This window comes from Podospora pseudocomata, chromosome 7 (genome assembly GCF_035222375.1).
Source record: "Podospora pseudocomata strain CBS 415.72m chromosome 7, whole genome shotgun sequence".
Lineage (NCBI taxonomy): Eukaryota > Fungi > Ascomycota > Sordariomycetes > Sordariales > Podosporaceae > Podospora > Podospora pseudocomata.
This window is the reverse complement of record NC_085891.1, coordinates 555,492-581,361: the sequence shown is the minus strand read 5'-3', so window position 1 is coordinate 581,361 and position 25,870 is coordinate 555,492. Positions and strand designations below refer to the sequence as shown.

At 51.2% G+C, this 25,870-nt stretch overlaps 8 protein-coding genes and 1 non-coding gene across 9 annotated transcripts; 5 read left to right on the top strand and 4 right to left on the bottom strand.

Moving 5' to 3' along the window:
• Nucleotides 1-2,998: 2,998 nt before the first annotated feature.
• On the bottom strand, nt 2,999-4,173 carry QC762_0105270 (uncharacterized protein; the record flags this gene model as incomplete). Its single annotated transcript, XM_062884252.1, has 1 exon — nt 2,999-4,173. The coding sequence occupies exon 1, from the start codon at nt 4,049-4,051 to the stop codon at nt 2,999-3,001; it is 1,053 nt and encodes a 350-aa protein (XP_062738949.1). The 5' UTR covers nt 4,052-4,173.
• A 258-nt stretch (nt 4,174-4,431) lies between these two features.
• QC762_0105260 (uncharacterized protein) lies at nt 4,432-5,620 on the top strand (the record flags this gene model as incomplete). The annotated part of the gene is made up of 5 exons (XM_062884251.1): nt 4,432-4,601; nt 4,673-4,949; nt 5,018-5,077; nt 5,122-5,433; nt 5,483-5,620. 5 exons carry the CDS (start codon nt 4,432-4,434, stop codon nt 5,618-5,620), a joined length of 957 nt encoding a protein of 318 aa, XP_062738948.1.
• Nucleotides 5,621-5,759: 139 nt separating this feature from the next.
• QC762_0105250 (uncharacterized protein) lies at nt 5,760-6,031 on the top strand (the record flags this gene model as incomplete). Its single annotated transcript, XM_062884250.1, is given in 2 exon segments — nt 5,760-5,792; nt 5,804-6,031. 2 exon segments carry the CDS (start codon nt 5,760-5,762, stop codon nt 6,029-6,031), a joined length of 261 nt encoding a protein of 86 aa, XP_062738947.1.
• Nucleotides 6,032-7,097: 1,066 nt separating this feature from the next.
• QC762_0105240 (uncharacterized protein) lies at nt 7,098-8,226 on the top strand (the record flags this gene model as incomplete). The annotated part of the gene is made up of 2 exons (XM_062884249.1): nt 7,098-7,796; nt 8,119-8,226. The coding sequence occupies 2 exons, from the start codon at nt 7,098-7,100 to the stop codon at nt 8,224-8,226; spliced, it is 807 nt and encodes a 268-aa protein (XP_062738946.1).
• Nucleotides 8,227-9,304: 1,078 nt separating this feature from the next.
• On the top strand, nt 9,305-9,907 carry QC762_0105230 (uncharacterized protein; the record flags this gene model as incomplete). Its single annotated transcript, XM_062884248.1, has 1 exon — nt 9,305-9,907. One exon carries the CDS (start codon nt 9,305-9,307, stop codon nt 9,905-9,907), a length of 603 nt encoding a protein of 200 aa, XP_062738945.1.
• A 1,893-nt stretch (nt 9,908-11,800) lies between these two features.
• QC762_001640 (uncharacterized protein) lies at nt 11,801-12,658 on the bottom strand (the record flags this gene model as incomplete). The annotated part of the gene is made up of 1 exon (XM_062883031.1): nt 11,801-12,658. One exon carries the CDS (start codon nt 12,656-12,658, stop codon nt 11,801-11,803), a length of 858 nt encoding a protein of 285 aa, XP_062738944.1.
• Nucleotides 12,659-14,662: 2,004 nt separating this feature from the next.
• On the bottom strand, nt 14,663-15,831 carry QC762_300980 (uncharacterized protein). Its single transcript, XM_062888408.1, has 2 exons — nt 15,461-15,831; nt 14,663-15,399 (listed from the first exon to the last, which is right to left on the bottom strand). Exons 1-2 carry the CDS (start codon nt 15,680-15,682, stop codon nt 14,782-14,784), a joined length of 840 nt encoding a protein of 279 aa, XP_062738943.1. The 5' UTR covers nt 15,683-15,831; the 3' UTR covers nt 14,663-14,781.
• Nucleotides 15,832-18,707: 2,876 nt separating this feature from the next.
• Nucleotides 18,708-18,800, bottom strand: QC762_0105200. The gene has a single exon. It is a non-coding gene; the product is annotated as a tRNA-Glu (tRNA).
• A 3,894-nt stretch (nt 18,801-22,694) lies between these two features.
• On the top strand, nt 22,695-25,856 carry QC762_703560 (uncharacterized protein). The gene is made up of 6 exons (XM_062893206.1): nt 22,695-23,711; nt 23,768-23,802; nt 23,862-24,576; nt 24,627-25,106; nt 25,189-25,494; nt 25,553-25,856. Exons 1-6 carry the CDS (start codon nt 23,426-23,428, stop codon nt 25,690-25,692), a joined length of 1,962 nt encoding a protein of 653 aa, XP_062738942.1. The 5' UTR covers nt 22,695-23,425; the 3' UTR covers nt 25,693-25,856.
• The last annotated feature ends 14 nt before the right edge of the window (nt 25,857-25,870 follow it).

Sequence of the window (25,870 nt, the reverse complement as noted above, 5' to 3'; positions counted from 1 at the left end):
TCTGGTGGGATGGACGAATCTCCAGCTCCGTGGTTATCCGGGGCGATTGCAGTGAAGGATTCGGCAAGGACGGGACCAATCCACTGCCACGTCAAGCTATACTGAGGGCTGCCATGAATGAGAAGCAAAGGGGGGCCACTGCTGGCATAGCGAAAGTGTATTGAGACGTCTTCAAGGGCGACTCTTCCATGGGCCCAGTCATCCCACTTGGTCAGAGAGACAGTGGACTGGGCGAAGAGAGTCGCTGCTAGTGTAACTGTGGTGAAAAACTTCATCTTGGTGAGAGTCGGAATGCGGTTGCTGAAACTGGTGGTGGATACTGGAATTGAAGTTGAGTGAGCAGTCTACAGCTAGATATACCTTCAAAATCAAACACCATCATCAAAGTGCTGAATAATACTTTCTATCCATCTTTTATCGTTTGCTCCTTTCGTCCAAGTCTAATTCCGACGCTCCGAATGGTGATGGCCACAGTGCACGAGCCAGGCACTGGCTTATTGGTGCTGGATTGGCATCAAGGCTTGCTGACGCCAAGCAGTCTGTAGATGGTTTTGGAACAGCCAGAGCAATATCGGAATCTGGACATGGGCGATTTCCATTTCCGTTTTGGGACCTGAGCAGTCGCCGCTTTAACCTGAGCAGAAGTGGAGATCTCCTGAGCAGGGGGAACAAGAGCCCTGAGCACGGTGAGCAAGGCCCTAAGCATGGTGAGCAAGGTTCTGAGCACGGTGAGCAAACCCCGAGCACGGTGAGCAAACCCCGAGCACGGTGAGCAATAATTGAATCGACCTGAGACCAGGCTGGAGGTAGACCATGGCAGAGCTGTTTCTGGAATATATACCTATTCCACGATAATTGTTATTAGTACTGCAGGGGGGTTTTGGTGGAGTTACTAGAAAATAACCCTAGCTGTATTACTAAATATTCGGTTTAAGGTAATGTTAGGTATCAAAGCTATAACAGGGTACTAATGTCTCTATTTAAGTCAGTTTCTCAGTTAGTTTAAATCAGGCAAGTCTTCTCCCGTTCCTGCATCGGGGATCACCGAAAACTTGGATTGTTCCTAACTTGATTGAGCACTGTATGGAAGATCACATTTTCACACTGGTCATATGAAAAGCCAGAAACGGCCTTTTCATTTTGCCGGTGTAGGCAGCGATGGTCTCCTTGGCTGAAGCCAGAAACAGCTTTTCTGTTTTGACATAGGTAAGATAAAAGCCGCTGCCTCTATTGAGGCAATAAATGGTTTTTAATTTTAATGCAAACAAGAACCCACGGTTTCAGATTCTTAAGGCACTATATGGTCAGGCTCTCGAAGCAGCTCTGAGAGCACGATCTTGAACTATAGGTGGACGTTATCTGCCTCCAAAACTGGCTTCTACTGCACACAGAGTCATTTTGGCGGCTGGACTCCTTGCAAGGAAACCGGGAGCTTGGCTTTGCAAGGCTTCCTTGCAGCCTGGCAAGGGCAGATGCATAGCGCCAAGTGGTGGATCAGAAACCGTAAATCCGACGAGAAATATCGGAGTTTGTGGGACGGTTGGATTAAGCCATGTTAATATACGTGCTAAGGTGTTAACAATTGTGGACCGTCTCGGCAGACTTCTTCCTGAGGGTAAGCCACTACTAGTTTGAGGAGCATTTGACATGAGAGGCGAAAAAACTCAAGAAGAAAACAACTGCCAGGCGTATAACACCGCAACGAAATGATCATCACAGGCAGAAAAAAGTCCTACGGTACGAACCAGTGGGACCCCACACATCTGGAAGGGTCCTGATCAAAGAGCAACAACTCGTTTTTCGGAGTGGATATTGGAAGAATACCTGGAGAAGGACAAGTGGCTCACAGATATCCAGAATACCCTGGACACTCTTCTGGTAGAGAGTAGGAAGTATTGTTCGGCTTCCCGACGAGGATGTAGTTTAACTGGGAAGTGCGAACCAAGGAATGGACTGATTTACCTCGAAGTGAACGCAAGACCCAAGAAGACGCTCAGAAGTTTACCCAACTGATCAGAGGGTGCGTGAACTTTGCCAAGGACAATATCGTCAAATCTCAACAGCGACAGGCAGCTCAAGCAAACCGTCACCGACACGAACCTGACTTCAAGCCCGGCGACCGAGTGGTATTCTCAAGCAATCCGCAGTGTTCACGGCCGACCACCTGAGAAATTCCCGAACAACCCATTGCCCGGATAAGCGTCAGAAAACCCGCCAGGAGAGCCAATGGAATCTACTGGTGGATCCGAGCATAAAGCCTCAAAGATCCTCGCCAGCCGTACCCACCGCGGGAAATTGTAGTACCAAGCTCAGTGGAAAGGCTAGGACCCGGATGTAACGGCCTCAAGGCAGTGTATTGCAACTAGCTAGGCCACTCTACGAGTACACTGAACTTAGAGAAGAAAAGAAAAGAGAAAGAGAAGGTTTGACAATATGAGCCTCTGATATGGCTGGGCGTGTGGGCCAGTGCGCGGTGATAGAAGGGTTCTGGAGTAGTGGTCTCTGCGTTCTGGGAATGGCTTCACTAGGGCCGAGGGTTGCCGAGGTCTATGCCAGGGCTCAGCCCGTTACACCGGACATAGAATAGTACTCAGCAAGAGACTTCAAATATTCACCAAACCTGTTACAGCGGTTTTACCACGAGAATTTGGACAAGGCTGGCCCGCCCCGAACGCTTGAAGCATAGCTACAGGAAGCAGAGAACGACGAATTTACAGAGGTTCTACAAAGTTTTAACCAGACAAAGCAATCACTTATTTATATACCTTCCCAGTTATCGGTCGTTAGGCCATTTCTTCCTTTCTTTCTACACCCTAAAATTAATGATCATACAATAATCTACTATTAGTAGCCTTGTCCTTCGTGAAATATTAGATGCTCATAGTGTCAAATCTTCTCCTTCTATTTTCTTGTCCAAGCTCAGTGTACTCGTAGAGATGGCCAAGCTCGTTGTAATACACTACCTTAAGACCATTACATTCTGCATCCATAAAGAATTTTACCCCGCAGAAGTGCCCGCCCGTCGTCTCTTCTCTCTCATAAACCCCCATGAAACTTGCCACACCAGGATAGCAGTTGGAATGCCGAGTAAGAGGGCCCCTATAGCTGCACAACCCAGTATTACAGCAATAGAGAACACCCAGAACGCCCGGCCGATACTTTGTAGTTTAGACTCTCCTAGTCCCTGAAACCACGGGTCGTCTGTCGGCACCGAGAGTGCAACTTGCATTGATGACAGAGCGAGGGATATACCGGCAAACAAGAACAGTAGAGGTACGGTCGCTCTCGCCACAAAAGCGGTGATAGACCAATGCGGGACCTCGTAGAACCACCATGTTCGCGCGTGCTGTGGGCGGAACACGCGGACGGCCCAGTTCAGCCACGAGAGGCGCAGCTGTCCGTAGTGATATCGCCTCGCAACGTTCTCATCAGAGAGGTGATAGAAATGGCTGATGAATTTCGACCATTGAAGCCAGTTCTCCACGTCGCCAGGGATAAGGTGGGCCTCTTTCGCTAATTCGAAATCCAGACGGTGCGGCACCAGCAAAGCATATGACCGCAAGAATCCAGTCGCAATCGAGCTATTGAAGCCCAACTCTTCGGGTATCCCACAAGATGAGCCCTGCGTCGAGGTCTGTAGATATGTTGTCCAAAATTGATAGTTGAGAAGGAAGACTGGAACAGGCTTTATAAAGATCCTGTCCCGGTGCCAGGTGAGATGGAGCCTAGGATCCTCGGTAGGGACAATGCTTCGACCTTTGACCTTTTGTGTATGGAGCGGGTCGATGTTTCGACCGCATTTCCTCGCAATAAGCCAGAGATGTTCGTAAAGCTCATCGAGGAGCGGAGTATCCAGGTGACTCGAGATATGAATGCGGACTTGGTCGGGGAGTAGTCTGACAGCGGGCTCTCCTGGAACATGCGTTATAGGCCCCGCCTTATTATCTGGCTCGGATTGCGCATTCTGAACAGTCACTTCATCGTAAGGGCTGAGACGATCTCTGTTCGGAGCGGAGGATGGAGGGAAAGGAATATGGGAATAACTAGACATTTGGTATTTTTAACGGTTAAGCTGAGCGGCGGACATGTCCAAGGGCGTCTTTGTGAGGGGAATTTCACCAAACCACAGATCCGCGGGGCTGTGCATATTGCAGGCCTTCATCAGATTGGACCCGAAACGACTTGCCACACAGCCGCCTCTGGTTGACCAAACGAAGCTTTTCATTGGCCTGTATTTCGCCCTATCTTGATCATTTTGTATCGGCCCTACCCCGCTCACCCAGAACCACTCTGTGAAGCATAAAAGAGAAGTGCCACGGCCTGTGACCACCGAGGACCTTTTTATGAGTTGAATTAAACCATATTTGCCTATTGTTACAAGCCTAGTGCTAGTACCACTACACTCCTCACACCCGTCATCCCCACCGCGCGATGGGCCTAGCTATATACCTGGTCATCTTCCTGCTCTCGATTGCAGTCCTCTACTACCAGGCCACGAAGAGCATCCCCAGCCGACTCAACTCCGACCAAGCTCCGAAATCAAGATTTGAGCTTGTTCCAGCGTGCGCCAGTGGTTTACCGACGAGGGCGGACGGGATTGAGTAAGCACCTCTAGCGCTACTACGAGTGAAGCTTTCTGACAGAGGCAGTATTATCTTTGTACACGGCCTAGGGTCCACCCCGACTCGACATGGCGGGCGACGAAACATGCGACGAGACAAGCGACGACGACCGATATACCTGAAGAAGCGGCGACGGACAACGAGCAGTTTGTGAACTGGGTCAGCGACTTTCTCCCTAGTGACCTCCTTCCGGCGGTCAGCAGAGATGTCCGCCTATTCTTTTACAACTACGATTCATACTGGAAGAGGGATGCGGTGCACACACGGTTGACAAACCTTGGGAATGAACTGCTTGAGCATATCGGAGGGATCCGGATGTCCGAAACGGTGGGTGTGAAGATAGACCCAGCTTTGGACTCGACTCTTGGGGCACTGCTAACGCGCTCCAACTCTAGGAGCAAAACCGGAGCTTGATCTTTGTAGCACATAGTTTTGGGGGGCTCGTGGTTAAACGTGTAAGCTAGGAACCACTTGTGATAACGACGCGCCTAACTTCTAGAAGGCACTTGTTCAAGCCCGAGCGAGTCGAGACTTTGGCCACGTCGCGGAGCATGCTCAAACAATTATCTTCCTGGGTACGCCGCATCGCGGGACCAGTTTCGGCCTATGGGGTTGGCTTGCGGCAAAGGGCCTCCAGCCTCTCGGGTCGAACCCGTCAATCCTGGCCGATTTGGAGTATGATTCATTTTCGCTACACGACTTGCATAAGGATTTTATGGCGGTGGCTCCAGACGATTTGCGTGTGTTTAACTTCTTTGAGAAGCGGCCGACATGTATTCTTCGGCTATGGTTCGTTCGGCTAGAGCGACTTGTAAGTATGTCGGATGTTAGCATGGATGGAGCGCTAATAGCAGACACAGTGTGTCCATGAGCAATCCGCCACATATGAGGGTCGAAATGTTCGAAACATTGGGCTATCGGTCGATCACTATGGGCTCAACAAATTTGCGTCGAAGAACGAAAGCTATCAGTCAATACTTTCGAAACTTACCGAATGAGTGAGAGCCTCCGCTCGGCCAGCGAAGCATCACTACGCTGTACCGCTCGGGAGGGTAGATACCTATACGGAGCGGGTCGGGCTGTCGGCGGAACTCGAGCAGAAGTTGCATATAAGGCATGAGAAAGCAAGCGTTCCATATGCAGTCTCTGTTTACGGATTGGGCGGTGTTGGTAAGTCGCAGCTAGCGCTGGACTACGCCGAGAAGCACAAACATGATTACAACCCAATTCTCTGGATAGACGCGACGGACGAGGAGACAGTACGATCTAGCTTTAAGATATGTGCTGCGGAGCTGGGACTCACAGTGGAGGGCGGCGAAACCAAGGATCGATTATTACGGATGCAGGGGTCCGGGCAGTACTTAGATGGCTTTGCGACCGAAGTGAGGCGGATGACGAATGGCTTTTGATTGTGGATAATGCCGACGACGTTAGCTGGGGATCCAGAAGGTCATGCCGAGGGGAAACCGAGGAAGGGTTATTATTACCAGCCGAGACGAGCAAAGTACCAAGTTAGTCGGCGGGACCTGCGAATCGGTCCGTGTTGGCGACATGTCGCCACCGGAAGGGAGGGCGCTTCTCCTCAGACATCTGCAACTCGACGAAGAGCTGGCCCCTGGGGGCATCAAAGACGACTGTGATAGGGTGGTGAAAAAGCTGGAATTCTTAGCACTTGCCATTGATATTGCTGGCGCCTATATCGGTAGCTATTCTTCTTCTGACAAGGCTTTGCAGCGATACCTCGCGGACTATGAGAGGCACCGCGACGAGCTCCTCCAGACGGACTTTTTTAGAGGGTTATTGGCGACGGAGAAGACGGTGTGGACAGTATGGGACACCACGCTCGAGAAAATCGCGATGGAAAATAAAGGCCTGCAACCTGATGTATTGCTGACGTTTCTTGCACATTTTAAGGGCGGTATTATCCAGGATGAGATGTTTCGTCTGGCCAGTCTTGGCATGGAAAAAGTCAAGGCTAATATGGGGGAAGAGGAGAGCGAAGGGATGCCCTTTGAACTCCAGCAGTTCCTTCCACTCGCTGGAGACAAATGGGATGATTTTCGATATCAGCAGGGCTGCCGTCTACTGCTCCGTTATAGCTTGTTGCAGCGAGTCGACGGGGGGTGGGCTGGCGTGACAATGCATGGCCTGGTTCGGTGGCGGGCAATGCTAAGCCACCGAAGCAGGCCATGGCGGCAGTGGTATATGGTATTTGTTTTAGCAGCGTGTTATCAGAACATCGAGGAGGAACAGCCTGAGTTCCGTCGACATCTAGTTGGACACTTGCCAGATATTCATGGGGATGATGGCCAGGAACGGGAGTATTTTTTGAGATATCCAAGTTTCATCGGGGAGACGATAGGAAGAATATATTACGACGAAGGCCGGTGGGAGGAGGCCGAGAAGCTGGAGGTGCAGGTGATGGAGACTCGGAAGACCAAGCTTGGGGCCGATCACCCAGATACGCTGACAAGTATGGCCAACCTAGCGTCGACATACAGGAACCAGGGCCGGTGGGAGGAGGCCGAGAAGCTGTTTGTGCAGGTGATGGAGACTCGGAAGACCAAGCTTGGGGCCGATCACCCAGATACGCTGACAAGTATGGCCAACCTAGCGTCGACATACAGGAACCAGGGCCGGTGGGAGGAGGCCGAGAAGCTGTTTGTGCAGGTGATGGAGACTCGGAAGACCAAGCTTGGGGCCGATCACCCAGATACGCTGAGGAGCATGGCCAACTTAGCGTCGACATATAGGAGCCAGGGCCGGTGGGAGGAGGCCGAGAAGCTGGAGGTGCAGGTGATGGAGACTCGGAAGATCAAGCTTGGGGCCGATCACCCAGATACGCTGACAAGTATGGCCAACCTAGCGTCGACATACAGGAACCAGGGCCGGTGGGAGGAGGCCGAGAAGCTGGAGGTGCAGGTGATGGAGACGAGCAAGATTAAGCTTGGGGCCGATCACCCAGATACGCTAATGAGCATGGCCAACCTAGCGTCGACATTTTGGAACCAGGGCCGGTGGGAGGAGGCCGAGAAGCTGGAGGTGCAGGTGATGGAGACTCGGAAGATCAAGCTTGGGGCCGATCACCCAGATACGCTGACAAGTATGGCCAACCTAGCGTCGACATACAGGAACCAGGGCCGGTGGGAGGAGGCCGAGAAGCTGGAGGTGCAGGTGATGGAGACGAGCAAGATTAAGCTTGGGGCCGATCACCCAGATACGCTAACGAGCATGGCCAACCTAGCGTCGACATTTTGGAACCAGGGCCGGTGGGAGGAGGCCGAGAAGTTGGACGTGCAGGTGATAGAGACGAGCAAGACCAAGCTTGGGGCCGATCACCCAGATACGCTAATGAGCATGGCCAACTTAGCGTCAACATATTGGAACCAGGGCCGGTGGGAGGAGGCCGAGAAGCTGGACGTGCAGGTGATAGAGACGAGCAAGACCAAGCTTGGGGCCGATCACCCTTCTACGCTGACGAGCATGGCCAACCTAGCATCGACATTTTGGAACCAGGGCCGGTGGGAGGAAGCTGAAAAGCTGCAGGTGCAGGTCATGGAGACTCGGAAGACCAAGCTTGGGGCCGATCACCCAGTTACACTAACGAGCATGGCTAACCTCGCTTTTACTTGGAAAAGCCAAGGACGATACGCAGACGCTTTAACACTGATGAAGAACTGTGCTCAAGCTCAGCAGCGAGTGCTTGGCGACGAGCATCCATACACACTAAAGTCTCTGGCCACCGTAGCTAAGTGGAGTAGTTAGAAGGGGTTTTTGTTTCATGTGTCGGCGTAATCGAATGCTGCATCCTATCTTATCTTACCTAATATGGCTGAGCGTGTTGGCCAGTGCGCGGTGATAGAAGGTTCTTTCAGATGTTTTTCATCCTCAATCTCTGTTCAGGTAGTTTCGGAGACCTCTGAAGTTGAGGATTCTTTCAGAGGTTCTTACTGGTTTGCCAAAATGGGACGATCCCTTGTTGTGACGATCCCCTGTCCAGAACCTTTGAAAGGGATACCGGTTGCAGGCGAACTTCTAGATAATGGATCGGAGCAGCTAAACAGTGCACAACAAGATGTCTCGATGTAAACACTCAGGATACCGTGAATACAAGCTGTGATTGCATACTCCGGAACTATCTACAAGCTATCTAGTTCCTTCGTAGATATATCTTTCCTTTCATTCAAGTGCTCGTCCGACTACGAGCCCGATCACTCCTAGCACATTGCATCCTGCAATGTGCTCGCTCGTCTTGGCACCATAGCACTTCCATCTGGCTCCCATAGTTTGTTCCCTTACTGCAATGCCAAATCCGTCTTTTCTATCGTCCGCCGACGTCGTGTTCGCGGTGTAAGCAGAGATGGGGTTAACACGGAAAGTTGGGGTTAACGCACGGGCCACACCACCAAGGGGAAAACAAAAGAAAAGGGGTGAAAAAAGGGTGAAAAAAACAAAGCCAAGCTTCACGCCAAACACCCATCCCGTTTCCCGCCAACCAGCTAAGGTGGGAACTACAAACAGGGATTTCCATATAATATTTATATCAAGGCCCGAGGAAAATCCATGGAAGAGAGGAATCACAAACATTAGAAGCATTGCAATCCGTTTACCCGTCCCATCCCCCCCAAAAGTGCATCCCGTGCAAATCCCAAGCCATCACATACACATACGTCACAAAATGCATGCGTTTGACGAAACGTTCATGTTGTTACGCCAGCAGCGGGTTGTTATTTGCAGGTCGTGCCACCACGCCGTATTGCCCGGTTCGGTTTGGACACACGTTAACACACAACACCGTTATTTGTCAAAACCGGAGCGGCGGCAAATCGTCGAACGGGCGTTGGAGTTGGAGAAAGAAAGCGTTTTATCCTGAGATATCAACGGCATCCGGTTTCCCGGCCGAGAAGATGCCGCCGTTCCACGAAGAGCAGAAGGGCCAGATGATGGAGCGGTACACCGAATCGTGGAAACTCGGCAGTGGCGTAGATATGGCGGACGTGCCGTTTGAAAGCCGCAGGAGCAGCAGAAACAGCGGAAACAGCAGATATTACAGGGTCCACGGCAGACGTAGGAGCAGACGGCGAATCGGAGCAAGACGAAGGAAGCGGCGAGAGGGAGAGTTGCCCCAGACCCGAGGCCGGGCAAGGAGAGGGGAGTATCCGGAACCAACGGCCGGCATACCAGTTCACCACAGACCAGGCCCAGGCGTGGAAGCATTTGCAAGAAGCCGCATACACATGTATGATGACGGGGAACCCGGGGCCACATTCGGGGATCAGGGATGATGAGGGGGCCGAGGAAACAGCCGAGAAAGGGGAGGATAGGTTAGACCCGGACGGAGCCCCGGCAAATGGCCAAGGTATGCGAGGGTTAGAACAATGCATGTTGGAAATTTTCGTCACGTTGTTGGACCATGCCATTGGCGACAACGAGTTTTGAAACGCGTTATATAGCTGTTTGGCCGTGTTGGGGATCAACGTCGCGCACGGGTGGAGGAGCGCGTGGGTCTATACGCCCCGGTTGTCCGCCATTGTGACGGTGGCCCGGATGTTGGTGTTGTACAGGGCCGAACAGGAGCGGGACGACGAGATCAAGCAGCACCGAGACGAGTGCGAAACGCAGCAGGAAGCGCAGCAGAACGCGAGGAGCCATTTCGACCGGGTTTGAGAAATGGTCCAGTGGTTCATGACCATCGCCGCGTTCGACGGACAGCCGTCGCTGATGGATTCGATATTGCGGTTACGAGCGTACGGCAAGGCGATCTCGTACGGCAGAGAAACTATGGCGTTCACGACCTCGCGGCTGAACCACCGCTCATTTCATCCATGCAGCCATCACTGGGACTGAGCTTCTTGCGGCCATCGCCGCATCCCACCCTTGGGAGTGCAAATCTCACTGATGTCACCACGGCTGAAATCTATGTGCAGCAAACTTCCCGAGGCCGTCTCCCTAGTACCTCAAAGGTACGAGTTTCCCGATATTCTATAGGGCATCGTTCACTTTACTCTTAAGGGCGTCCACCTTAGTGCGGTCCGTTACCCCGGCCAGGTCTGCAGGCTTGATAAGATAAACTGGGAGTATAGTGACCTTCCTTGCTTTAGGGCCTCAGATAAACGCATAGACTCTCTAAAACCCCCGTCGTTATATCTTAACCCTCAGGAGGCAACGCCAATTAGTGTATTCGTCCTGTTGGTCGCGGGACGTTGGGTGGCCTTGGCCGGTAAAGACAGGAGGTTCGGTGCCCCTGGACCTGGTTTGAAATGTGGAGTTGGCGACCTGCTGTGGTCTCGTCGGCGTCATGGTGGTCGCCGGGGTGCGGGTGGGCGTCAGGGAGGGGGAAGGGGTTATTGCCGGGTCTTGAGCATAGGGGGCTGGAGCATCATCTGGGAGTTGTGTTACGCCCCAAGCGTAATACCCCTGTACAGGAACCACTGGGTGGTACCTGTCAGACAGAAAAGGGTTCTGGTCAATCAAGCTGAATAGGAGCTCATGGAAGCTGAAACTGACGTAACCAGTTCAGCTGGACATGGTACCATTTGCCACCAATGCTGTCACCATGCATAGATATAATTGAGGTTCTCTGGCTTTGAAGGCACACTGAGCACACTGAGCAATGTATAAAGATACTTCAGAAATATATATAGATAGCTTGACATAAATAGGGGGGAGCGCCGGGCGCTCCCCGTGTCGAGGAATCTGGTTCCTCATGCAAGCAATTCAAGTTCATTTGTCTACAATCTACTCTCAGTAGCTCTTTGTTAGAACAACCTGTTGTTGACAGTGAACCCGTGTCTGAGACGCTTGTCACAACCTTCGATCATCCTGTCATATTCACCTCTGGCGTACTGCCTTGCAGTCTGTATCCATTTCTGGTGCAGGTTGTAACAAGATACCGCGTGATAGGACACTTTTCTTGTGTATATGATTATGCTAGTTTAACTAGAGGGGGGAAAAAATCCGAAGCCTAATAGGCCCCATTGTGGTTTAGTTGTAATCCCTGTTCCCAACTCGACTTCACATTCGGTGAACCGTTTTTCAACTCTTTGCGGGCCAAGGAAATATGTCAGCTCTATTCATCAACGTCGAAAACGTCATGTTAGACGTACTAAACAGCATCAAGTTGTAATAAGCAAGCATATTGCTCAACTGCTCAATCGTATCTCGGCTATATATGCGCACTAGACGGCTGATATGGACTCCAGAAACCGTACGATATCGTCCAGCTCCTCCGGTTCCTTAAGCCAGTGTCCTTCCTGCTCTGCCCCTGAATACTCGCGCCATTCAACCCTTAGGCCAATTTTGCCCAGAACAACAGCTGCCCGCCGCCCCAAACTGACATCCACATAAGCATCGTCCGTCCCATGGCCCAGGAACACTGGAACTGACAACAAGCCATGCTGGGAAGCATTCGGCTCCCGTAGCGTCCCCCGTGTCGCGCCAGCCATCTCCTCCACGAAAGCATCAGAGTCAACCTCTCCGGTGTCAGCAGCCCGGATGGTGTCTTGCTGCGCCTGAGCCTCCCGGCCAAGGTGCCGCTCAAGCTCGTCAGCGAACGGGAGCCAAGTGCTCGCCCCGACAAATCCCCCCAGACGTCCGGCTGCGCCGTCGGCACCCGCACAGAGCAAAGACCACAGCCCGATAGCACCTCCCTGGCTGATTCCGCCCAGCACCACCTTGCCAGAGCCACCGCCCAGCCTGTCAACCTCTTGACCGAGCAGTCGGGTCAGGTAGCGCACCGAGTCCCTAATCCCAGCCATCTGCAAGTCTTGTCTCGCCGTGGGGTCCGTCAGGGAGTGCGCCTCAAACCACGCCGGCATATCCTCCTCAAACGCCGTGCTCCACAACTCAGCCGACGACGGGAAGACCCAGCGCCAGTGTCCGAGGTGTTCTTGCAGTGTCTTGCCGGTGGAGAGCTTGGACTCAAAGAGCTCCTCGGCGAATTCTTCGCCGGTACTACCACGGCCGTGAAGGAGAATGATGGTGTGGGTGTGCGGAGCGCGAGGCTCTACGACATGGATGGGTCCAAAATCGGTCATGGCTGGCTTCTGAATGATATAGTTTGACGGACGGCGAGCTTGATATGGCCGTGTCACGTGTGGAATGCGAAGTTGAGTTTGACCAGATTAAGAAAAAGGAGGACTGGAAGTTTGTCAAGGCGAGAAGATTGTGAAAGCTGACGGCCCAGGGACGTAACGGACTTTACTTTGGCATCCCAAGAATAGAAGGCGTGTGAGAACAAAGAGGGGCAATGCAAAAGACAGTGAACCGTAAAGCCGCTTTCGTGACAAACAAGCGCTGGTAATTCATGGAGTGAGCCCCACTCTGCAAGCAAGCGCCCCGTCGGCGAGGTTGGTCCAAATTTGTCGACTGGCGCCTGCAAGACGGTCAAATCACGCGATAAGTAAGGTCAAAAATAGGTAGGTTGCAACAGCCATAATAAACAAAGTGCTTGATTGATCAAGGTAATCTCCTTTGCAGTCCAATTCCTCGAGCAATAAAACCTTGCTGCGCCCCAAAGTTGGTGGTTAACAGCAACCGCCTACCTGCTCTCAGTGTTTCATCCTAGCCACCGGTCGAGAAGTGTATCAATGAAATATTCAACTGGCCATGACCCAATGGCATCTGTCGGGAGGTATTCAAGCCAGTCGGACAATTTCCCATGCGCCTTGATTGTAGAGAGCGCTTTGACAAACTCCCAATGCTCCGGATACCAGCCGCTCAGTTCCCAATCCAAGAGCGCCGTGACTCGGATCTTGCTCTCCGTTTGGTCAGGTGCGCTTCCCCTTCCGTCGACTTCCCACTTGACCATGATGTTTCTTGGATGTAGATCGCCGTGTGTCATGACGAGCCGGTGGTCGTCTCTCATTGCAGACCGGATCATGGTTATCCAGGCAGTGGCAGATCTCCCAGGTTGGTGACACAGGAAATCGTTGAATTGCGCTTCAGTCTCAATCGCGCGCTCGCTCAGGCGTTGCTGTCTCCTCATGTCCTTGCAGATGGCAGATGCGAAGCCGCCAAACCTTGGCTTGTTGTCACGGCAGGCCGGACCACTGCACCATACCCACTGTGATTGCTATCAAAAGCTACAAGTGAGCCAAGCTTCCAGGCTTGGCTCGCTCCAGTGGTATATATATGGTGACGCCGCCACAGCCGTCACAGTGGGTATGGTGCAGTGGTCCGGCCTGCCGTGACACCGGCCACGAACTAGCTCGAGCCCTATCCCAATCCTCTCTCTCCTGCCGTAGTGAACCTATTAATTAAGGAGGTCTACTCAGCTACGCTGCCGCTGGATAAGGTTAGCCCTAATGTTATCCGCGAATGGGTTAACGACGCGATAAGCAAGTATATATCTACCATTTTTACCCTCTGGCCGGACCTCACTCCGTTCAAGTCCAACGGGGGCAAGATGATTATGCAGCATGGGGAGGCTGATGCCCTAATTCCCGCGGTCTCGTCGACTACATATTAGGATAAATTCAGGAAGATAATGTACCCTGGTTTGGGGGTGCAGTAGGGGTATACCGAGATAGCAAAGTGGAACAAGCTGTTTTTGGTACCTGGGGGCTCGCATTGTGATCCTGGGACTGTGGACCCGCTAGGGGTGGTCAAGGCTAATAATGCCGCTTAGCCGACGGAGGTGCTAAAGAGCTTGATGGAATGGGTGGAGGAGGGAAAGGACTTTGAGCGGCTGGAGGGGATTGTTCAGGAAGGTGAGAAGAAGGGGAGAAGGAGGGGATTTGCGGGTTTCCTCTGAGGCCTGTTTGGGGCAGTAATACTAGCGGCGGCAATGGGAAAGGCAAAGGAAAGGGCAAGGGCAAGGGCAAGGGCAAGGGACAGCAGCAGGATGAGGAGGAGGAGCTTCAGTGTGTCTTTGATCAGCAGAGCTTTGAATTCTTTACTCCGAAGCTGGACAGCTTTCTGGTGGATGCGTACTGAGGTAGCTTTTGTTGTGGGGTAGTTTCTTTTGTTGGGCCTTTAAAGGAGCTCTGGATCTTGTTGCCGTTCTTCTGTTATTTCTTGGGTTCATTAAATACATTGTACGGCTTACAGCACATTTCTCATTTCATTAGATGGAAGATATGAGCAACATCCATATACTGAGCAAGGCACTCAGCCAAAAACAAAACAAAACAGGCTACTACAAGAACACATAGACCAGTCACACCTCCCGGTCCGTATTCTCACGCGGACCTTTCGAGCCGACCTTCCGGAACCTCGTCAGGTACCTGTGTCTCGGCAGCTCATCGTTGATCCTCCGATTCTTCGTGCTCACGCTGCGCCGCCATGCATCCCGCGCCGGCCTCGTCCTCTCACTCAGCAAGGCAAGCGGAGTGACGTCACGCATGTCTTCTGGTAGAGAGCGAGCAATCATGTCATTCTTCTCCCGGATGTGCTCGAGCGGCGGTGGTTTGTCGAGCTCTAGGTTGGTTTCGCCCCACTCTTCCTCTAGATTCATTCCGTCAACGAGGTCGTCCAGATCAGCGTACTGTTGCAGGTCGATCAGGCTCTGGGCAAACAGCTCCAGCTTGGGGTACGGGATCCCGCTCACACTGCGCTCGCACTGGTCTGGGCTAGGAGAAAGAAGGCATTCGAATTCCGGCACGATTATGAAAAAAAAGTTGACACCCTTGAGCGTGAAGCGGGGGTAGGTGTGCATGAGCGTTTGAGGCCTCGGCAGGACGCGGTGCCACACCTCGTACTTTTCATTCAGAGGGGGTGAGGTGAGCAAGGTGATCGCTCCATCCAATGACTCTGTCGGGACACATATTTCCCAGTTCTGAACAACTCACAGTCAGCAAACCACATTGTTTTGGGCCTAGCTCGACGGAAATACGAACCATAGGAATTCGGCGAGCGCCATAATACACCAGAGCCTTTGTGTCGACGACGCAGCAAGGAATTCCAGAGCTTTCCAGCGCGGCAATGACATCGAGCGTCTCCTGGACGCCACGACCACAGTCCGCGTCGTCCGGTTTTCCCAGGTCAAGCACATACTGAGATTTTAATCGAGGCTGAAACCTTGGGTCTCCTGGGAGAATTTCACCATCGGGATTGCTCATGTCTGGCTTGATTTGTGGTGTTTTGGTGTTAGGAATTCAAGTTGTTGCTTAGGTACCAGTTCAGTCTTGGTGTTGGTAAGATATTGTGGAACTTGCACACACAGGTCATGTGACTCCAACAGTGCTTTGAGCCTCTATCAGCACTGTAGCCAATGCGGGTTGGTGATAAATCAATGAACAAAGCAGATATTTAAGGAACTCAAGTTGGGCAAGGCGGCTAGACGTGGCGGGGCCGTGGTCTGGGTGCCCCAGACCTGCAATCCCAAATGGTCGGTCAGGGGTGATCAGGTGAAGTGACTGGATGGCACTTGATCGAAGTTGCCACAGAACTGGGAGGAGACCATTCCAGAGAAAACTAGTCGCGACATCCTGAATGTCACACGACTTTTTGACAAACCACTGAGACTTAGTCCCACAGACCGGCCTGGCCGTTTGACCGAGGAGCCAACCGTTCCAAAAACATCGCCAACTCACTCTACGACCACAACACCAACGTGAGGAGGCGGGATGGTGCCAGGGAGCTCAGAACGAACCCTGTTTCTATTATAAGAAAGCTCGGCTGGAGAAATAGAGGCACTACCTTTTCATATCTTTTCTATTGGTACTATAAAGGGACGACAACCCAGGCAAGCTCAAGGAGACCAATCGGACATCCATAATTCACATCTCTCCAAGTCGTTCAACAAACACTGCTGGACAGTGCATGACCCCTTTATTGCAATCTCAGCTCTAACATACCTTCCAACTTCCGTTCACTCCTTTAGCTCCTACCCTTCTTCCCACTCCTTGTCCTTCTCTCTTTTCTGATATCCGGTATATCAGTCTTCTGAATGTCTTCGTACCGTGGACCATCTCAAAGTCACAGTAGGACCTCGAGCACAAGCTCTAGAAGCCGCTCTAGCCGAGGCACACCTCCCCCTCAACTTCCCCTGCTCCTGCCACATATACTGAAGATCAGCTGGATTATCTCGAGGAACAAAACGACAAGCACGTCACACAACGGCATCTTGTCTACGCATTAGACCATGTTGTACAAGTCTTGAGGACACGTGGGATCGAGTATGGCGTCATGGACGGTATGAGCATGATCCTTCTTGGAAATCAGGAACGGACGACTACCGACGTCGATGTGGCTGTCCAGGTCAGAACCAGGGATCTGCTGGCAGCATTTGCTGCCGACAACCGGTACACACCTACTGCCAAACATATCTGTTTAAATTTACTGGTAGTACAGGCTAACCCAGTTGATCTAGGGTCTATATTCCTCGCGCTGCCGCGGTTGCTGGAAGCGGTGTTGCTCGCATGTTTGTGCTCACAGGTCGCTCCTATGGACAGAATGTCCCGACACTGGCGGTGGAGGTCGATTTGATTCTGAATGGTGAGCGCCAGATTACCTAATCTAGGGACGAATTCCATTCCCAGTTGGCATGCTAACAAACATTGAACCTGGGTAATAGGCGAGAAAGGCGCACCTAGAGTGCTCCAGGGAGCCACCAACACCTACACGCTCAACACCACGTGCGGTCAACGCTCCTACAATATTGTCAGGCTGCAGCACCTGTTTCTCGCCAAGCTGAGGTCTTTTAGTATACGCGATAGCGATAAGGATTTCAACGACCTTGTCTGGATATCTCTTTCTCATTCAGAGATTGTGAGGGAAGTTGCGCCGCAGCTTGATCACGACTTGAAGTACAACTTTGCTGTCCATGCCGGGGAAAGTCTCAGCTCGGAACGTGTCGCCTTCCTCTACAGCTTGCTCGGTCTGAGTAGGTCTTCGAGCCGGTCCTCCAGTCAGGGCAGCCGCCACTCGAGTGGCAGCGGGTCTCGGAGAGTTCGCTGAGGTCTCACTTTTATACAAGGTGGAGTCGGCAGGTTCATCCAACCTCCTTATCGCTGGTCGAGGGAGGCTTTGTCATAAGTGTGTACCCACGGTAGCAAATTATGGACGGAGGCTGGCCTTTAGGCGTGGATATCCATACACACATGAGAAAGAGGGTACCGATCATGGATATATATGTAGACACGTACCTACCTGATTCATCGGATCAGTTTCAAGATCCCCGCAATACTTTGAAATCACACTTACGGACTGCTACTACAATTGTTCGTGACAGCCTGAAACCCCTCTGGAAGGTGTCCACCCCAGTTAGGGTAATCAATCACGTCGCTCCTTCCTAGCAAGCACTGCAGTAGTTTAATACCTTCCTACCTACGGTAGCCACTTCCAGAGCTCACTACAACGGATGGTGTCTGGTCAACAAGCACGCGCTTCTTTCCATTCTGTCAGTGGAAAATGCGGCAGCTTTTCAATAGCATTTTAACTGCAAAGTGCCTACCTCCGGACTAACATGGTGATGAAAAGAAGCCTTCAGATGCAAGGCACCCTGATATTGTTGCAAACCTCAGCCCGACCAAGGACGAGTCATCCCTCATCAACACCAAGATGTCAGACCCGTTGCAAGCTTGAAGAAGTTGTCGTTGCCGGTTACCTGGAATAAAGATGGCTTTCACAGGTCACCTACAGGCGCAACGCGAGAGTGCCGTCATCCGCCAAGGGTGAACATGTCCGTCGAGAAGTGTAGAAGTACCATCGGCAGTTACAAGTTTATCTCCATCATACTGCCAAACAGGTCCAGCAAAACCCAAGCTTAGTGGTACATGTCAGCGCAGGATAGTGACAGTTCGTGACAGGCTGTAGTGGAAACGATGAGAGCGTTTGTTTGCTAAAACGTGCCGAAAGAATGTTGCCCAATAACAGAGCAGACACGACGGCAACACCAAGGCAATGTTATGACCATCTGACAGACTTGGGATCGGCCTCAGATCAAGGAAACCAAGTACCCGTCGCTATGAGGCATAGACAGAGGCTATCGTATACGTACATTCTCTAGGCAACAGTCGTCTGCCAAAAGCAAAAAGACATGACCTGATCATGTCTCTCGATTTGAAACGCAATGATGACTCTCTTTCTGCCCTGTCTCATGTGTGTGTGTGGCACCAAAATAGTCCAAAAAAGAAGTTAGGACTCGGATACCGGGAGTCAAACCCGGGGCTGTTGAGAGAAACAGACACTTCTGAGAAGTGAGAGTCAACGATGTTACCGCTACACCATACCCGATGAGGATGGTTCCGATTGGATTGATGGCAGCCAGGGCGGAGTTCCGCCTTTCTGATGGAAGATGTGTTCCTTTGCTTTTTTTGTGCTGGTGTATTTCTTCAGCTCAGCTGCATTGCATTGCATTGCATTGCCGAACCTTGACAATTGATGCAGGCCGTATCTATTGTTAGGGCGTGCTGTTGGCAGCGACTTGTTTGCTGGTGGTCGTGCTAGCTGAGGTTGCAAGAGAAGTTTATCCGGACTACGAACGAATGAGAGTGGCGTGGATGCCAACTGTCGACTGCATCGTGCGGTGCAACATCATGAAGTCTGTCTGTCTTGATCCATCAAGCAGTTGGGTTTCCTTTCATCGCCATTACATTTTCTGTTTGCATGTTTTTGCAGGACATAACCCTGAATTTGGGATCTACTGAGGGAGGGAGTTCAGAATCGAGATGATAGAGTCTGTGCTCACACACAAATCACCGAGGATTCGGTTGAGACACGGCAGAGGCTTCCACATGAATTTTGCAAGGCCCACGGTCAATGTAATTGGGTGTGGTCTGGAAAACTGGCTGCATTTGGGGCTTGCGTGGTCTCATACACATGTGATTGGGATGCAAAGGTACCAGGTACTCTACCTAGTTACAAAAAGGGAGGCTCTGCACCTAATCATCATCATCCGATGTGAGTCAAGGGCGATCAAAGATTGTACATAATTAACAACACTTCCACATCACATACCGGACAAGTTGCTCTCGGTGAACAGAAAAAAGAGGTAGGTGATTCAAAACGACATTTTGCCTGAATCGAGGGATTCGGAATAATGTGATGATGAATGAAGGGAAAGCTCAACTCCGATTGGGAGGGCGAGTGGGAGATCTCATTGCATCGTTGTCACCGCAGCACTACAGACATCGCCGTTCTAATTCACGGGCCGTCAGAATGATTGGCGCAACCCTTTCCGTGCAGTTTCAACGTTAATCATGGCAGACCCAGCTGAACTGTTGTGACAGAACGCCAAAATTTCTTCGGAATGGTCGCCGACGATGTGGGTCGCCTGCCGTGTGACTCAGGAGAAACCATCTCCGGCCTGGCCGAGTACAAGGTGGTCAGCAAGAGAAACTCCGACGTGCATTCCTGGGGCTCCAATGTATGCCAATGGGATTCCGGCAAGTTCCGTCAACGCCATCAACGACACCGTTGTCATTATCATCACACACACTCATGTCGGCATATGGTGAGGGATGATCGATACCAGATAGGAAGGAGGGGGTCGGATCAGAAAGCCCTGTGTTGGCCCTGGTGGGGAGGTAATGAAAGGGATTCAGATTGGTGATGAAGGTCGGTGGTACAAATAGAGCATGGTGCTGCCTTTCTTTGATAGGGAATACCCAACAATCCTTCTTGACCAAGGCGTTATTCTTTGATTGTTCAGTGACAACCCACATTGCTCACAATGGAAGACAGGACAGCAGTTGTTTACGGGAAGAAGGACTGGAAGAAGGATGAGATCATCGAAACCAGAATAGACCTCTCCAACCCAGTACCACTAACAGACTCAGACCTCTCTTCCCTGCCTTCCCCATTATAAGAGAACCCATTACACGACCTCGAAGCCCAAACAACGCCAGAAGAGGAGCCATTACGAAAACATCTCGGCTTCATTAGATACACAGCCCTCAACGTCTACCGCCGCTTTCTCAACCGCCACCAACGCGTGAAAACGGAAAAAGCGGTATTATTGGAAAGAGAGAGAGTCAGAGGTTCCCCTAGACCCAAGTAAGAGGATTTCTTTCGCCGTTTGAAGGAGATCTTGGATGACAAAAACATCAGGCCATGTAATATCTCTAACCTTGATGAACACGGCATGCAGGAGACGGAAACAGTCGCAGGTACAGTTATTGGGGATTCCTTGACCAATAAATCGGTCAATACAGGGCCTGACAACGCCAATTGGGTTACGGTTTTGGAATGTGTAACCGCCGAAGGCCGCAGGCTTACACCGGTGATAGTCTTCACCGGGGTGACCTTCCAGGGCCAATGGTATCCCGATAAGCCTATTAACGAGGAGGATATTCGCGATTGAAAGTACGATAAGACCCCTACAGGCTAGAGCAATGCCGAGATCGCCATCAAGTGGTTAAAAGAAGTCTACTTACCGGAGACAAAGCCATCATACCCCTCTCAATGGCGCCTCCTAATCTTGGACGAACACAGCACCCACAATGCGCCAGAATTCATGCACCTGTGCCAGGCCAACCGCGTTCAATTATTATATCTACCCTCTCTCTCTTCCCACAAATCTCAGATTTTTCCTCAGTGAGCCCATCCTGCAACGCCGATTTAATCAGATCGTTCGGGTCTGTCGCCTTCCTCCCTCCTCGATTCTGAATCCCTTGGTCGACTTCTGCTCTCCTAGTGTGGAGTTGGAAGGTGGAGACAGTGGAATATGATAACTGCTGAGCTTAGCTGGGTTTTGGGAACTTAAAAAGGACATTAATAAATATTGGGCTTTTCCTCCTACCTTTTCGCTCAGTCTTGCCTGGTGATAAGTGACCCGTACACTAGCTTTCTTGGTAGCTCAGCCACCTTTGTTAGATTTGCTGCTTGCGTTCATTTTGAGCGATCATTTGGGAAGTTCAAAATGTGTAGATAGATAGAGTAGAAGGATATGAGACGCTCCTCTGAGTTCTTAGACAATGCCAGAAGATAAAAACGTAGAGGGGAATTGTAGAGAGTGGGAGGAGCAAGGAAAAAAAGAGATCTGAAGAGAAATGCTGGCCATTTATAGTTACGTAGCCTAGATAGACAAGACAATGAGTAGATACAGCCTCCTCTCGACCTTCCTCATGCCGTTGTCACAAGCGTACAGTATACGGTTTTAGGTGGCAACGGAGATTACCCTCGCTAGGTTGGGTTTGGGACACCGGCCAACATCCCCTACAGGCAGGTAGATATGCAGACGGAAAATGTCTTGATTACTTGCAAGACTCCTACATCCGCACTCAGGTCTAGGGCTAAGAATATAGCCATTGTTGCATATATTCTCGGCCCCCTGAGACCAGTGATGGGAACAAACACTGGCCCTGCAGTCGTAGTTTGCAATGCCCACCCCTTTGCTATTTAAATGAAGCAGATTTTTTCATTTTGTAGACTAGCTCCGCACTAGCTACATCAAGGAGCTGTTTCTGGCACTTTCAATACCTGCAGTGTCGAACGACTCCAAAATCGGCTCCAGCCAGCGGTTTGAATTATAGATATTAGACGAACACATAATTTTCATTTTGTAGACTGGCCCCGCATACTAGCTACATCAAGAAGCTGTTTTCGGCTCTGGCAAAGGCCCTTGTCATAACCTTCAATATCCTGAGTCGAACGACTCCAAAACCGGCTTCAGTGTTTCTACCTCACCGCTCCAGCAGCTAATTCTCCTTACAGCAGTGTAAAAGCAAGACGTAGCTTACAATCTGCATATTGGTAGAGACATTAAGTTAAGATGAGCTAGCACATGTTTGATGTTGAGTAAGGAGGAGTTCAGGCTGCTAGGCACAAATTGACAATTCTTGAGAGCGCACTTTCGGAGGAGGGTGAGCAAATCCTGAGCAATACATGAGCAAGGTGAGCAGACCCTGAGCAATCCCTGAGCAAGGTGAGCAGACTGGAGTCGCAGATGAGCCGCTCCGCCTGATTTAGTTTGGATAAAGTGGCGAGAAGTCACGTGGCAAATTATGAACACATTCCGGTATTGTTACAGGTATGACGAAGCGAGTCGAGGGTAACGACTTGCTGCATCGCATTTGTAATCATGGTCTTGCATCCGGAACTAACTGCAACGAAGATGATAAGGCCGAGTCAACAGAGATTGAATGATTGTCAAAGCTGTCAGATTCTGCGCTGTCGGGGTTGAAAAGCTTGATGGTGGTGGATAAAGACTTTGTGCTTCGACCAAGTGGGTGTATTGCTTTGTAATGCAACATCAAAGAAGTTAACCAACACCACACAATGTTTTCTCGCTGGGCATAAAACCTTCATTGGAAACGCAATACCCGAACACCGGGCCGAAACCGGTCATTCGAGTCGGAGTCGGTAGGACAAATGTAACCTCCTGCACGATGCCGACTATCAGCACTTTCTTCTCCTCCTGTCAAGAGTTAGAAGTGGGTGATGTGGTATCTCACAGCATTGGCCAAACCCTACCTCTCTTACAGAACCACCATCGCTTTTGACTGGCCGCCACCCGCCTCAGCTCCTCCCTACCCTCAACTCAGCTGTCCCTCGATGTCGATAGCTTCCACTTTCAGACAGATGCACACAACATCCTCGACACGGCTTGCATGGACTGCCATTTCACACCATGACAACGAATTAAAGATGAACAAAGGCGCGTCAACCGCAAACGATAACACCACGTTCTTCATGCACAGTCAAGCCAGAAGGATCATCATGGCATAGCTTTATCAGTTGTGATTCGCTCTAGACGCAGCTGGAAGGCGCTTCAAATTCCGGCCGATTATCGCCAAAAATGAGGGGTTGACGGATGGCTGGGCTACATCAGGCCCTACATGCCTGCACTTAAGTGAGGGTGGAATCCTTATGGTAGACAGAAGAGCGACCCGGACAACTCTCATCTTGACTCTTACAAGATGGGTTTCCTCAAAGCATGTCTTGACTTCCTCAGCCATGCTGCTTTCACCTCGTTTTCTCCTTTCGATGCCCTCTTTTCACCTCAACAGCCTCTGTTCGTTCCTACTCCCCCCGCGACATACAGCGCGGCCGACTTTGCAGGCGCCTACAGTCCACGGATCGATCCAGTTAGAGACTGTGTCTATCCCGCTCTCAGATACAATGGGTACAAGCCATGCAATAATGTCTCCAGGACATGCTGGCAGAGACGTGTAAAGTTCAAAGACTACGACATCAATGATGATTGTATATCTTCCACATCCAGCCCCTTGTTGACACTGCAGTTGCTCATGATTGTACAGACGAAGTTACAACCCCCTTTGGCATAACACGAGAGGCAAGTTGATATCTTGTGTTCTGCATTGGCCATGATATAATTGCTAACGTGCTCAATAGTACTGGCTCACCGTCGACCAAGCTGATCTTAGGCCCGATGGTCAACCCAAGATCAACGGAGTAGCGCTGAACGGCACCTATCCAGGCCCCATCATTGAGGCCTGCTGGGGTGATAAGATTGTCGTCCATGTCAGAAACAAGTATCGCGACAATGGGACTACCATCCACTGGCACGGCCTCCGTCAGCTTTACAGCAACGACATGGACGGCGTCAACGGTGTCACTCAATGTCCAATCGCGTATGGCGAGGAATACACGTACGAGTTCCGAGCGAGGCAGTACGGACATACCTGGTATCACTCACACTATTCTCTTCAATATCCCGACGGCGTGGCTGGTCCACTCATTATTCACGGCCCAACTAGTGCCGAGTGGGATATCGACAATGGTCCCATCATGGTCGCTGACTGGCTCTACAACACTTCGTTTGCCGCCTTCAACTGTGAGGCCTACGACTGCGGCAACGAGACCCCTCCCAAGGCCGACAACATTGTCGTTAACGGCATCGGAGCCTTCAAACAATCCAATGGGAAATGGACGAACAACTACTTCAAGACCATGTTTAAACCAGGCAAAAAACATCTGCTGAGACTGATCAACGGATCCGCTGCATCAAGCTTTGTCTTTTCCATCGATAACCACACCATGACTGTGATAGCCAGTGACTTGGTCGCCATCAAGCCTTACACCACAACCTCTCTTTTGCTGGGCATTGGTGCATACCTAACCTCCTCCTTAACCAGACAACTACTAACCTTCTCCCAGGTCAGCGCTACACCGTCGTGGTAGAAGCCAACCAAGAGCCTAGCCTCTACTGGATGCGCACCACCCCCGCAGCCGGCTGCAGCGCCTTCCGCAAGAACCAAAAAGGCGAGTTCACCCAGGTCAAAGAGACAACCTCCTTCATCGCCTACGAAGACGCCCCCAAGCTCCCCTACCCCGACTCAACCTCGGTCAAGCACAAAGGCGTAAACGACACTTGCATCGACGAATCCCACATCAGCCAAGACCGCCTCGTCCCCATCGTCCCCTGGGAGGTGTCCGCCAAACCTACCAACGACGTCTCCCGCGGGTCATTCACGGCCGGGTATGAAAAGAACGCCAACCCGGATTTATACCCCCAACTGCCCTTCAAACACTGGCTCCTAGCCAACAGCCCGACTTCCCAACCACTCTGGGTGAATTTCAGCATGCCGACCATCCTCGACCCGTTTACCAACCCGCCGTTTTCTTCCATCACCAGATGTAAGTTCTGCTTTTACCCTACCACATTTGAACACCCGTTTCCCTCACCCAACCCAACCAACCTAGCTGACACTTGTCAAAGTCGAACAATCCTACGGCTTCGTCTACCTAATCGTAGACGGCTCCTTCCTCTTCAACCCAGACCCCAACTTCACCGCCATCCCCACCGGGCACCCCATCCACCTCCACGGCTCTGATTTTGTAATCCTCAACCAGGACTGGAAACCTTACGATCCAGTCAACTCTCCCAGGGACTTTAAATTTAATAACCCTGCCAGACGGGATACAGCGCTGTTGCCCAGTGGCGGGTATCTTGCTCTGGCGTTTAAGCCAGATAATCCGGGGGCGTGGTTGATGCATTGCCATATTGCTTGGCATGCTAGTTCTGGTCAGTTAACCCCCCTTCTGTTTTTTTTTGTTTTTGTTTGAGGCTGACAAAAAAACAGGGCTGGCACTGCAGCTTGTGGTCAGGCCGAGGGAGATACCCGGTTACAACGGGGATTTGCTGCCCGTGCAGTTGGGGTGTGAGAGCTGGAGGAGGTGGGACAACAGGGATCCGATCGTGCAGACCGATTCTGGGATTTGATTTTTCCGATGGTGGGACAAAGGTGAGTGAGGGAGGTGAGTTTCAACAACAACCTGGTTGGATATGGAAGCCATCATCGTGATGATGGATGACTGTATGCAAGTTTCCATCTTTTCAAGGTTTATTATGTACGACACACAAGGTACTATTTACAATAAATCTCTCTCTTCCCCTCCTC

Excerpts from the sequence above, each read along its gene's own strand:
- QC762_300980 (XM_062888408.1), bottom strand. The coding sequence starts at position 15,682 with ATGAGCAATCCCGATGGTGAAATTCTCCCAGGAGACCCAAGGTTTCAG. Across the intron at positions 15,400-15,460 it reads GCGCTCGCCGAATTCCTATG|AACTGGGAAATATGTGTCCC; the intron begins GTTCGTATTTCC and ends TGAGTTGTTCAG.
- QC762_703560 (XM_062893206.1), top strand. The coding sequence starts at position 23,426 with ATGGGTTTCCTCAAAGCATGTCTTGACTTCCTCAGCCATGCTGCTTTC. Across the intron at positions 23,803-23,861 it reads CCTTTGGCATAACACGAGAG|TACTGGCTCACCGTCGACCA; the intron begins GCAAGTTGATAT and ends CGTGCTCAATAG. Across the intron at positions 24,577-24,626 it reads CTCTCTTTTGCTGGGCATTG|GTCAGCGCTACACCGTCGTG; the intron begins GTGCATACCTAA and ends ACCTTCTCCCAG.